The sequence below is a fragment of the Ursus arctos genome, unplaced genomic scaffold, assembly GCF_023065955.2.
Source record: "Ursus arctos isolate Adak ecotype North America unplaced genomic scaffold, UrsArc2.0 scaffold_34, whole genome shotgun sequence".
Taxonomy (NCBI): Eukaryota; Metazoa; Chordata; class Mammalia; order Carnivora; family Ursidae; genus Ursus; species Ursus arctos.
Window position 1 is genome coordinate 15,812,476 of NW_026623030.1, and position 13,203 is coordinate 15,825,678.

General features: G+C 51.4%; 1 protein-coding gene across 1 annotated transcript in view; it reads left to right on the plus strand.

The window, feature by feature from the left end:
* The first annotated feature begins 3,518 nt into the window (after positions 1-3,518).
* PXN (paxillin) overlaps positions 3,519-13,203 on the plus strand; it is a 45,904-nt gene continuing 36,219 nt past the window's right edge. The window contains 1 exon segment of the mRNA XM_044389898.3: positions 3,519-3,665. Within this exon segment, the coding sequence (XP_044245833.3) occupies positions 3,653-3,665 (13 nt within the window). The 5' untranslated portion in view covers positions 3,519-3,652.

Genomic DNA, 13,203 nt, shown 5'->3' on the forward strand with positions numbered 1-13,203 from the left:
GAGCAGTTGAAATGTGGCTAGTCAAACTGAGATGTGTTCTAAGTGTAAACTACATGTTGGATTTCGCAGACCTCATACAGAAAAAAAAGTAAGAAATTTCTGATACTTCTCATACTGATCAAAAGTTGAAATGGTAGGAATGCCTGGGTGACACAGTTGGTTAGGCTTCCGACTCTTGGTTTCGGCTCAGGTCATGATTTCAGGGTCAGGATCTCAAGGTCATGTGGGCTCCACGCTCTGCGCTGCGCCTGTTTAACACTCTCTCTCCCTCTGTCCCTCCCCTTGCGCAGTCTCTCTCTCTTTAAGATTAGTAAGTAAGTAAATAAATAAATAAAATGAAGTTGAAATGAGAACTTTAGGCTATGTTGGATTAGATCAAATATATTAAGATTCATTTTACCTGTTGTGTTCTACCTTTTATTTATTTATTTATTTATTTAAAAAAATTTTATTTATTAGAGAGAGCACACACTGAGGGAAGAGCAGAGGGAGAGGGACAAGCAGACTCTGCGTTGAGAGTGGAGCCCGATGGGGGGCTCGATCCCACAACCCTGAGATCATGACTGGAGCGGAAATCAAGAGTCTGAGGCTTAACTGATTGAGCCACCCAGGCGTCCCTTCTACCCTTTTATATGTGGCTACTAGAAAGTCTTAAATTACTTATGTGGCTTGCATTTTGTTTCTAGTGGGTAGGGCTGAGCCAGAGAGTGCTTATTGATAGCAAGGATCATTCTGAGTATTAAATGTGTAGTATCTCGTTTAATCCTACAATGACTCTGAGAGGTGGTTAGTATTCATCTTTCTGCAGAGGTGGAAATCTGAGGTGCAGAGAGTAAAAGCCAGAGATTCACCACCAGCAAGGAGCATAGCGGGGGGCGGGGGGGGGGGTTTGCACCTGGGTGGAATTCCCCTGCCTAACCAATGTGCACTTAACCTCTACCCCACAGTACTGAGTACGGGCGCTGCTGTGCTGGGACATCCATAGTCATCAGGGCGGAGGGAGCAGCACGGAGATGTTCCAGAGACTAGATGGGCTTCTGTGCATTTGGCCATGGAGTGACCCCACCAGAGGATCTGCTTTTTCAGTGGCTGTTTCCTTACCCTGGGGACTCTGAATTCAGTTTTAGCAGGGCTGTTTGTCTGCCTTGTCAATGCAAGTTAATCTTTAGGAAGCATGCTTATAACGGTCCACTAAGCACTCTCTAACCCAGTCCTATCCACTAGAAACAAAATGCAAGCCATGTGTGTAATTTACAATTTTCTAGTAGCCATATTTAAAAAAAAGGTAAAAAGAGGGGTGCTTGGGTGGCTCAGTTGGTTGGGCATCTGCCTTCAGCTCAAGTCATGATCCCAGGGTCCTGGGATCGAATCCTGCTCCTCCCTCTCCCTCTGCTGCTTGTGCTCTCTTGCTCTTCCTGTCAAATAAATAAATAAAATATTTTTAAAAAATATTAAATAAAATAAAATTTTAAAAAAGGTAAAAAGAAACAAGTAAAATTAATGTTTTATCTACTCCAATATATCCTATATGTTACTGTAACAACCTGTAATCAATATAAAAAAGTATGGCCTTGCTGATCCTTTTGTTTCCCCGTTTTCACTCCCCACCTCATATTTCGTGCTGCAAATTCCTTCCAGTCCTTCCAGTGCACCATGGCCTCTGCCTTACGCATAGGCCTTTGCATATGCTGTTCTAGGCAGCTGGGAATGGTGTGAGGGTATTCATTCTTCATATAGGCCTATTTGCCCTTCTGCCTGCCTTTCTAGACTGTAACCCCAAAGAAGGCAGACCCCATCTCCATTTTATTCATACCTGTATCTCTAGCCTGAACACAGCTCTTGGTACGGCGCAGGCACTGTTAAATATCTCACCACTGGGTGAATTAATGAGTGACTTCACTACTTATCTTGTGTGTCTTCAATTAAACCATGAACTTTCTGAGGAAAGGGACTATGGTTTGCTTCATTCCGAGTGTCAGGCATAATGCCCACCAGTCATTCAGCAAATATATACTGAGCAGGACCTCCTATATACTGCACCCCTAGGAATGGACATGGTTCCTGCCCTCACGTGCTTTTCGTCTAATAGCATGAAGGACATTTATCAAAGAAACCCACCACTACATGTAAATTGCAGGAGTGAGAAGTGCCTGCAAAACAGAGGTATATTAAAGGCATTGGGAGGGCATGAGATAGCGTGACTGCCTGGTTGGGGAGCAGTCTTGGCTCTTGAGTTTTAATGTAGGAGGAAGTGGCAGCCAAAGGTGAGCTACCTGGTTCTGCCTTCAAAGAAGAGCTTGTGCTCCAGATTGAGGAGTGGCAGCTTCCAGATGCAGGGTTTTCAGGGCAAGGCTAAGCTCTTCCAAGGCATCCCCAGCCAGTGGTTGAACATGGCCGGGCAACTGGGCCCGGAACACTTCTGCCCAATGGGGCTCCTCCAACAAGTTTTTGTTCCGGCACTCCCTGTTAGGTTATTTATCTTTGTCAGATCTGAGTCCTTGCCCGATCCTGCTTCTTCCCCTTTCCTTTCACAAGCCTTACCCGCCACCCCCCCTGCCCTAACTCCATCTCAACATCTGCTTCCTGGAGGACCTGACTTGACCTAGAGGGTCTTGGGGTCTGGATTCTGGTGGGCAGGGGACCTCGAAGTTGTGCTTACAGGACATTTTTATATAGAATCGACGAATTACCCTTGCCCTTTGCAAAGAGTGGAGAAGGGCTGATAGTCACAGGAGCCTCTATGAGAATTAACTTCAATAGTAGCTGCGTAGTGTCTGGCACTCGATGAATGGCCTCTGTTACTATTACCTGGTTTCTACTCATCTCCTCTGGGCTCTGGGGTGGTAGTGGGTGTTTCAGGAAACTATGCCTGGCACTGAGTGTAATCTCCTTGAAGTTTTTCCTTTAGTGTCCAAGGTGGGGTCCCCTCTGGTCCCTGCAGAGTTTTGGAAAAGTCTCCCTCTAAGGGAGGGTGGACATGTGGAAGATTAGGGGATATATACCCTGGGAAGTATTGAGTCTGGCCTCAAAGTGCCGATTGCGAGCTGCGCTGCCATCGGTCCACAGGGCGACCCAAGAAAGGTCCTCCAAAGCTTCCCTGCTTTGCCTGGTACTGATTTAGGGTCCTCCTGGGAGATGACCTACTGGGAGACAGACAGATAGACTGGTGGACAAATCTGACTCTCCAGCTGATGGACATGTGATGAGTGAGTGACTGATGGATGCACAGACACAGGTCAGACCGTGAGATGTCAACACAAGAGATGGATCTGTCAGACAGACGGTCAGACATGTGACTTTGAGACGGGCAGAGACTGACCGCAGGGCCTGAAGGCCTGGGAGTCTCCCGCCTGCTGGCTTGGCCGCGAGGGGGCGCCGCCGCCCCACCCGGCGTGGCCCACTGAAGCCTCGGCGCGCGCTCGCGGGCCGGCGGCGGGGCGGGGGTAGCGTGCTCACGGGGCGGGGCCTGCTTGCTCCCGGGGGCGACCGCGGGCGGGGGCGGGGCGCACGGCGGGCGCGGGCGCGCGCGGCGGCGGCGCGTACCGGTCCGGGCCGAGGCTCGCGACGGAAAAGTTGCTGGGCGGAGAGGAGCGGCCCCGGGACGGGCAGAGAGCGGGACGCCGACCCGGCTCCTGGTGCCCGCGGTCCCACCATGGACGACCTCGGTGAGTGAGCGGGAGGCCGAGGGAGGAGGCTGCGAGGGGCGCGCGGCCCCGGGTTGGGCGGGCGCGAGCGAGCGGCGGGGGCCGCGGGATCCCGCCCCCGGCGGTCCGCGTCCCGACTCTGCTCGCTGAATACCGGGGTTCCGCGGGGCCGGGATCCCCAGCTGGGCCTGAGTCCCGGGCCAGGCCGGCCTCGCGGCGGTCCTTATAGCCGCCAGCCCCCTCCTCGGGGACGGCCCCACCTCCGGACCCCGGACCTCGGGGACCCACCCCCATCTCCCAGACCAGCCGTAGGGGCCAGCTTGCACTTCAGGGACCCGCCCCGTCCGCCTCAGGGACGGACCCCCACTGCCTGCACCACATCGCTTCCCCCGCTGTGGGACCCTCCCTTCACAGACGGCTCCCCCACCCCCACCTCACTGATCGGCTGCCCAGCTCAGGGAACAACAGCTGCCGAAACTCGGTTGGTCCCTCATTTCCAGGACCTGCTCCCACCCCTTTGAGGACCCCCACTTCAGGGAGAGCCCCCTAAAGGCCACCCCTTTCATTTCACAAGTTAGAGATGAACCTCCAATGACCACACCCCCACAAAGACAAGTTTCTCATCCTGTGCCCACTAACTCCCCCCAAGTCCAGCTCTGGGCACCCTGTTTCGTGGGCTGGTCACTCCATTTCCCGACTGCCCTGTCCACTCTATGGACCTGCCCCTCCCCTTTCCTATCAGAGATCAGCCGAATCCTAAAAGAATAAGCTGGGGAGACATGATTCTTCCCCTGCTCCCAGATTCTGGTGCAGTGCCAGGGGAATGAGGTGGGAAGTGGGCCCCAAGGTAAGGCCATCTCTGGACTTGTCCGGGCTGGCAGAGTTCCTCCCATCCCCCAGCATCCAACCTTGCTGGAGGCCACACAGGTAAGAAGGACAGGATGCCCAGAACAGAGTTTTACTGTTTTCATGTTATCAGAGCTCCCAGACTACTCTTTTCAGTCCAGTCTTGATCTGGTGTTAGGACAGGGAAAAGTATCTCCTGGAACCTGACACTAAACCCAAGGGGGTTGATGCCAGGGTTCTAGGAATGCCTTGAGTGGCCTAAACCCTAGAGTGAGAGGATTCACTCTTCATTCTCTCTCTTCCTCCCCTTCATGCCTGTAGCCAGAGGGCCTCTGAGCTGAGGAGGTAAGGGGGGGAAAGTTTCTTCTCTGTAGGAGCCTTGTCTTCCCTCTCTGCACTGTGGGTGGCTTGTGTGACCACTGATGCTTTCTCTGTCCCAGGCTCTGAGGAGTAGATTCATCAGACAGCCCTGACTAGCTGCCCCCAAGCGCACAGGGCATTAAGTTAAGACTGGCTATTTGTAGGCGCTGGACTTCCAAGGGGACAGGGAGGAGGACCGCCAGCTTCCTTTTGAAAAAGATCACGGCGCCGCCGAGAGATCCTGGTGCCGGGGATGGTGTATAGTCCTGCCTGTTTTGCAGAGCGTGATGGCTGCCAAGCATAGTTCTGCCTTTGGGTCAGGCTTGGCACCCATTTTTCCAACACACTCAAGGTTGGCATGGCTTGCAGGCAGGTATTTTTTTCACATAAAAAATAAGCTGAAAGGAGATTAGGGGATATTTTTTGAATCAGGATCTGAAAGTCTCGATGCTTTTCCAGCAGGAACTGGGGAGCAGAGTTGCAGTTTCTAAAACGCTGATGTGTTTCTGTTGCTTTTCTACAGCCCCTTCCACACAGTACTGTTCGAAGGTCTGAGAGAGTTTTGTAGAGTTTGCTGTTGGAGTCCAGAATTCCTGTCCTCTGACAGTCTTCCATTTAGGGCCAGAAAACTGAGTGAGTCTTGAGGAAAGAGTATACTGGCAGAGGGGACTGCAGGAATTGAAATTTGCTGTTTATGGGGTGCTTCCCCATACCTCCACTTGTCCTGTCCTCCTTCGCAGCAACCCTTTATAAGAGCCCCTTACTTAGGGCCACTGCCGTCATTATTACTTGCCTTTTACAAACAGAGAAAACAGACTGAGAGAGGTTGATTCACTTGCCCAAGGCTGCACCGCCATGGAATGACCAAACCAAACCAGTCCTTAGCTCCTAGATCTGCAGCTCTTGTGTACCAAGACGCCCCTCTTCCTGAGGGGGGGTGAGCAGCACGTGAAAGAGGGGCTGCAGGGGGTGACGGCTGCCACCTGTAACTTCTGCTGCCTTTCAGCACAGACTCCCCAGTTGTTCTGGGCTGCCTGACCTCCTTGGCCTAAGCTCCCAGGAGGCCAGCCACGCCTGGCTGCCCCGGAGCCCCGGGTGGGAGCAGTGGGGCGAGCAGGAGAGGAGAGGAATTTGCCTCTGTCCTCAGGCCCCATCAGCTGTCTGGATCGCTGCTCAACACACTGCCTGTCAGCTGTTTTCCTTAGTTAGGGTGGACACAAAGGCCAGGCCTCTTGTTTTTATTTTTTCCTGAGAGTGCTCTCAGCTGTGAGCCTCCTGGTCCCTGAAACGGGAGAGTTTATGGTCCGTCCTGTGGCAAGGCTAGAGGGGGCAGAGTCTCTGCTGTGACTTTTTTTTTTTTTCAGGTCTTAAAAATTGGGGAACTCTTTCCTCCCCATAGCGGCCAGTGACAGACTCACCATGTGCTGTTTAATAAGTTACAAATTTATAGCTCTTTGGGCAGAAAAACATAAACACTGCCCTTCCCTGTGTGTTCTCTCCTCTTTGTGCTGCGGGGTGGCTGCTGGTGGCTTTTCCCATTACAGTTTAGATGCTGGTTTGGCCCGGAGTTCGCTCTGTTGAGTTCTGGCTGGAGTTTCCTGGACAGAGTTCCCACAACACTGAGATGTACTCGGATTACGGTTTCGGACCCAACTCCTCACTCTCCCCTCGTTCATGTTCCTAGTCCTTCTGGGGGCCTGTGACCACAGCTGCGGTCCAGTAATGGTCACGTGTGCTTGATGGGAGACAGGCGTCGGACTCAGCGCGGGTTATGATCACTGGCATTCAGAGAGGGAGGTGTTTATCTCCGCTTTACAGATTGGGAAAGGAGCTCTGGGAGGTTTACTGGGGGAAGTTGGGATTGGAACCCAGACAGATCCAATTCCAGATCTGGTCATCTAAATCATAATCAGGTTAAGTGCTGGGTGAGGTGACTAACTGGGGGGTGAGCCATGGGCCTGCTGACTAATTGCTAGTTACCTTCAAATTTTGTGCCCTGGGGGCCATCCTGAATAAACGGCCTTTGTGGCAAAGGGTGGGGCCAGTTCAGACCTTGATAGCTTTGCCTTTCCATTTCTTCCAGGGGCAACAGCCAGCTGTTGGCAATGCCCAGTTGCTGCTAGAATCTGGACATGTCTTCTTTCAGCTTCTCAGCAGTCTTGACCCTCTGAAAAACAGTGCCTCATTGTCCTTGGGGGGAGTGCTAGGGGGGCAGGGGAGTTGCCTGGGGCATTCCGGGCTACGGAGCCTCCCTGTTTCCATGGAAAGTCTGGACTTTGGGCTTGCCTGTCTGTGGTGCCTCTGTGTGTTAGGCCAGGGTCAGGGCACCCAGCTGCTGGACCCGCGGCAGAGGCAGCCTGGGGAGCGATGGTGTGTTCCGCGTCAGCGCCAGATCTTCTGGGCTGTATGCTAGTGAGGTGCAGAGCTGGGCTCTGAACCCTGGTGTGTTTGATTCTTAAGCAAGTGCGCTTTCCGTTGTGCTAAGCTGTCTGCTGCCTGGGTAGCCCGCTCGGTGTGGAGAGGTTCGGGTTGCTGGGGCCATAGCCCTGCCGCTGTGGGTTGGAGGTCTTCCAAGGGAGCATCGCAATATTCTCTCCAGCTTCCCCAGTGACGGCCATGCATTGGGAGGCTGGGTGGGTCCTTGGCTGGAGGGGCCCACAGAAGGCCAGAGTTACCGCCGGGGCACTGAGCAGCGCCTCTCCCCCGTAGAACTCATGTCGCATGGAGTGTGCTGACCCCCCAAAGCTTCCTTGGGCCTTTACCTTGTTCCAGGGCCAGAAAGTTGAAAAACTCCTCCCACCTTCACCTCATTGCAGCTCTTCCCTGGGTTGTCCCGGTCTCGGTGCCTTAATTAATAATAACGAACATCCGTAGAACTCTTTCCCATAGTGTTTATTGAGCACTTAGTATGTACAGGCACTGTGCTGGGCACCACACACGCGTGTTTCACTGACCCATGTTGACCATAGGAGGCACAGTTTCTATTATTATTATTACTACTGTCCGTTTTACAGACGATGAAACTGAGGCACAGAGAGGGTTAGCCCCCTTACCCAAATTCTGTTAACTAGTGAGTGGCAGGGCTGGGGTTTAAATGAAGAGTTGGGCTTGTAACCATTTTTACACCTCTGTTCATGATACTGGATTGAATCTTGCTTACCTGTTGGTTTGGTTGTTTTCCATTTCTAGGATGCTAAAAATCTTTTCTGCCCCCTCCCCACAGCCCCCATTCTCTGTTCGGTCTCTCCCATCCATCCTCTTCCCTCTCCTTCGTTCTTTCTCGGGATGGGCTGCTGGGCACTTGTGATGGGGTCTGCCGCACAATGCCCTCCCATCCCCCCCCCCCCCCCGGTCACTCCTGTCTAGTCACCTGTACCCCTCAGGACAGAAGCTAGTCCTCTGAGGTCCCTCTTCTACTCCTGGTTGGAATCAAGCCCTCTGTGCCCCTGGCCCGTACAGACACGCTCCTGTCTTCGTTCATGTGTTTGTACATTGCCGCCAGTTGGAGCCGGCCCATTTCCAGAAGAGGAAGTCAATGAAAACTTTTAAGATGGAGAATTGAGGGTGTCCTCTGGGAGGGAGAGAGGGAGAGAGAGAATTAGGGGGCTGAGGTTTCACAGAAACCTTGACAAAACTCCTGATTAAAAGGGGTGTCCAGGAGTTGTCTCCTCACCTGGGATAGGCCCAGAGCCTCCCCAGCCCCCAGGTTCATTTTGCCTCTTCAGTTGGGGGCCTGTTGGGAGTCTCACATCTGGCCTGAAGCGTGCATTCATGTCCTGATAAGTCTTCCAGCTAACGAATTGATTGCCTAACCAGTGGGACTCAGGGCTGGCCTCTCCGGGGAGGCCTTGGACGCTGGGCCAGTGGCAGGCAGAACGTGTGGTTGGCCAGGCCCAGCAGAGCCCCCGGTGGCCAAGTTTTCCCTTAAAGATGGCCTTTTAATGCTTATTTCTTGTGTGATTGTGGTATTGTGGTTTTATGGGTGAATATTGTCATTGTTAGGTGCATGCTAAAAGTATCTGGGAGTAAAAATGTCACGATGTCTGCAACTCAGTTTGAAATGATACAGTAAAAAAAAAGGGGTGTATATATACACACATAGGTATGTATAGAGGGAGAAAGCTTGCAAGCACATGTGCCTGTTTATACAAAATGACAAAGTGTTAATGACTGAATCTAGGTAGAGGGTATGTGGGTGCTCACTGAAATGGTCTTTCAGCTACTCTGTATGTTTAGACACTTTCATGATAAAAAGTTGGCAAAAAGTAAAACATGGGTTATTGCATAGCGGGCTCAGGGTTATTCAGCCAGGAGTGTACGTGTGTACGTCAGCGTCTCCCTGTGACCCTTGGCCTGCTGTGACGCTGCGCCCCTGATGGAAAGACTGGGTGGGCCGACAGGAGCCAAGCAGGCCTGGGATGATCAGCCTGGTAACTCTCAGCTCGGGTGGGGGCACACAGTCACAGTGACCCACACAGTTAAAAGGACAGGGCCCGCCAGAGACAGTGAGCTTCCGCAGTGTGGAGGCAGCCTGTCCTCCGGGGGTTATTTTGGGTGTGGCGACATTAATCAGACCGGGGTCAGGGCGAGGGAGATGCTGGGCTCTGGTCAGATTTTGGAGAGGGTTGCCTGGGTGGGAAGCAGAGCAAGGCTTTGCAAAAGAATAGCCTCTGGGCAGCTGGAGCCTGGGGGAGGGGATGAAATGCCATTTGCCTCACATCATGAACCTCTTATCTGTGGCCAAAAGAACACCACTAGCCTGTGGGCAGCGTGGGCCAGAGTGGCCCCTGGGCTCTTGCTTTGCAGCTCAGGTTTGGTCATTCAGTTCTCCAGCCTTCAAGCTTCCTCTCCTGGAATCTCCACTCCCAGGTCCCTCTTGTCTTGTTTTGTGCTGACTCAAAGCTGGGCCACTTGGGCCTCCCGTCTGTTTGGGAGAAATAGCTGGATTCTGGCACCATGGCCCCCCCTTGGCTTTGAGGGCCTGGTGCCTACTAGGAACATTTTGGGCAGCCGGCAGGTTTTTTCTTGTAAGGGGAGCACTTCACTCGAGGGTCTCCTTTGAGACTCACGTCTGTCTGTCAGCGTGCAAGGACGCGGAGGCTGGCCACTTGGTAGGGATCAAGGGATCTTCCTAGTGAGAGGGTTCGGAGTGGTGTGTCATGGCCTTTCTCTGCTTGTTTGAAACGCAGCACGATGTGTGTTTTGGGGGGGGGAGGGGCGGTGCTGTGAGGAAGCTGTATGTAATTCTTGGCTGGGACTCAGGTAATTGTTTTAATGAAATGGAATGCAGCTTATTCAGAACTCACTTGGCAGAGACAGCCATGTTCTGTTCTGTTTTCTTGTTGGGGAGAGCAGGGCGCACATTTCCAGCTGTTTTGAATAGTAGAGCCCTGGGTGAGCGTGAAGGTGGGCGGAAGGCTCTGGGGAGCTCTCTTCGGTTTAGCTCATGGATCCTCAGGCTGCTTGAGACGCCTCTGGACAGCAGTCTGTGTATCCTTTTGAATAAGCCATGGAGACCTGGGCCTCGCTCTTGACAAGAGAAAAATCCTGTTGAAAGCAGACTGTAAAATGGGCCTACAGCCTGCCTCCTGTGTCATTGGGAGTCCACGGGAGACGAGGGGTGTGGGAGTGCCTGGCACACAGCAGATAGACCCTCCACGGCTGGCTGTTTGTTCACTCCCCCCACACATCTCTCCACCTCAGCACCTTTCATGAGCCCCTATACCCTTCCCCCCCATATATCCCATCAGCGTAGACCTGACGTGGCCCTCCATGGGTCCCTTTTCCTTCTCGTTCCCTCTCTTTACCCATCTGCCCCTTCTAACTTCTTCATGACGTCTTTCCTTTGCTCCTTTTCTGTTTTTAACACAGCCTGGGCCATTCTTCCACGTTTTCTCTTTTGCTAAGAATGCATCCCACTCTTTAGCGGCCATATTTCCCCTCCCTCCCTTGAGATCTGCTTTTCCACAGACACCGCCCCCCCCAAGCTTCCTTCCCTACTTCCTTCGAATCCCTTTGCGGGGGCCCACCTCTGTGTTATTCCAAAGGCTTCTGCTGGCCCCCTGTTTTGCTCCTAGTTACCTAGGTCAATTTATCTACTTGCGTGACCTCTTTTTTCACTTGTGTGCTGGCTACTCCTAAATTTGTATTTCCACCCCTGACGTGGGTTCTATTGTCCAGATTCTTCCGGCCTGCACGCCAGCAAAGACCCAGCTCATTTCCTCCTCACTCTCTCTTCGTGGCCTCAGGCATTGTCTGCCCTCTCTGTGATTGTCCCCTCTCTTCTCTTCGCCTGTGTGACATCGTGGGCCTTTGCTCAATGCTTTGAGATTTAGGCAATGTTTTCCTGTGCTTCATCATTGTTGATAGGATTCTGACCACAATTCTTTGGGGTGGGTGCTAGTTTTCCCCATTTTGCAAATGAGGAAGCTAAACTGCAGCTCCAGGGACTTAGGGACACACCCAGTGTCACCCAGATCCTGATGCAAGAGCTTGACCTGAGAGCATCACCTTATGTCCTCTGGCACCAAACCCATTCTCTTTTTGGTTCTTCATACAGGAACCACGGGTTGGATTTGGCCTGAAGACCCGTGTTGCTTGGCCTTCATAGTATTTAAAAATATTTCAAATTATAGTTTGATCCTTAAACAACATGGGTTTAAACTGTGTGGGTCCACTTATACGTGGTTTTTAAAAAAATAAATACAGTATAGTTCTATCAATGGATTTTCTCTTATGATTTCCCTAACATTTTCTTTTCTCTAGCTTACTCTATTGTAAGAGTATAGGATGTAGTATACAAAAAAATGTGCGTAAAATATAACATACATACAAAATATGTTTTCATCAACTGTTTATATTATCAGTAAGACATCCAGCCGACAGCAAGCTATTAGCAGCTACATTTTGGGGGACTTGAAAGTTATATGTGGATTATCATAACTGACTGACATAAGTCACTTATTAAAATGTTGATGTTATTAAAAAAAAGAAGTTATGTAGATTTTCAACTTCTCAGGGCATCGGTGCCCTTAACCCCCGTGTTGTTCAGTTGCCAACATTTAAAACATTAGGAGTTACACATAAAGATCCTTCTGTTGTCTCTTTTAAGACCGGATGCCCGGCCTCCAAGACACCACTGGGCTGGCCTGGTCCTCCCGTTGCCTGCAGTGGGCCTGCCTGGGGAGGCTCTGAGAATGTTCTCTTTCTGCCCCATGTTTATGGCAAATACATACTTGCTAAATATTAGGGGTTTCTTTTCGTTTCTTTTCTTTCCTTTTCTTTTCTTCTCTTTTCTTTTTCATTTTTTTAAGATTTTTAAGATTTTATTTATTTATGAAAAAGTAATCTTTACACCCAGTGTGGGGCTTGAATTCACAACCCTAAGACCCAAGTGTCACATTCTCCACTGACTGAGCCAGCCAGGCGTCCCATCTAGGGGCTTTCCTAAGCTTCATTCTCTGCATGAGATATGACTTCTGACCACTCCAAGCACTTAGCTTCTCCTTGAGTCTGGATCTTTGTCCAGCTTGCAGAAAATTGCCTCCTTACCTGTCAGTTTCCCCTCCCCCTTACCTGTCTGTCTCCCCTCCCCCTCACTTGTCTGTCTCCCCTCCCCCTCCTCCTTTAAGATCTCTGCGCCGCTGCCTGGAGAAGGCTTTTTTTTCTGGTTCAAACCAGCCAACCTCTTGACCCTCCCACTTCAGTATAATGTAAATTGGACTTCTTTCCTTTTGTCTCCCCCTCTACCATGTAGGCAGGGTATCTTGAAGACAGGGATCTTGTCTGCCTTTCAGGTATCTCTCAGTGCCAAGTTCAGCTCGGTTCTCTGCAGTTGCTTAATAAATATTTGATGGTGGTTGATGATTAAATGGGTATGAACTGCGGACACCCACTGTGATGCCAGACCTGCAGCAAACCTCTTCCTCTGCTGGAGAATCCGAGCGAGCGACCCTCTACGTTCTAGGTTGCTGGGGAGGCAGCGTAGTGTGGAGAACGGAACACAGGCTCTGACATCAGCCAGTCTAGGTCTGTATCATTGCTGCCTGCATGACCTCGGCAGGTCGCCTTGCACCCTTAACGTCAGTGAAGCAGGCACACTTCTCAAAAAATGCTTTAAAGTGCTCAGTAAGGGGCGCCTGGGTGGCTCAGTCGGTCAAGTGTCTGACTTGATTTTGGCTCAGGTCATGATCTTGGGGTCATGAGATTGAGCCCTGCGTCAGGCTCTATGCTCAGTGGGGAGTCTGCTTGAGATTCTCCCTCCCCCCACTTTCTCTCTCTCTCTCAAATAAATAACTCAATCTTTAAAAAAAATAAAGTACCCAATAAATGGGATGGTTGTTATTATCATTCC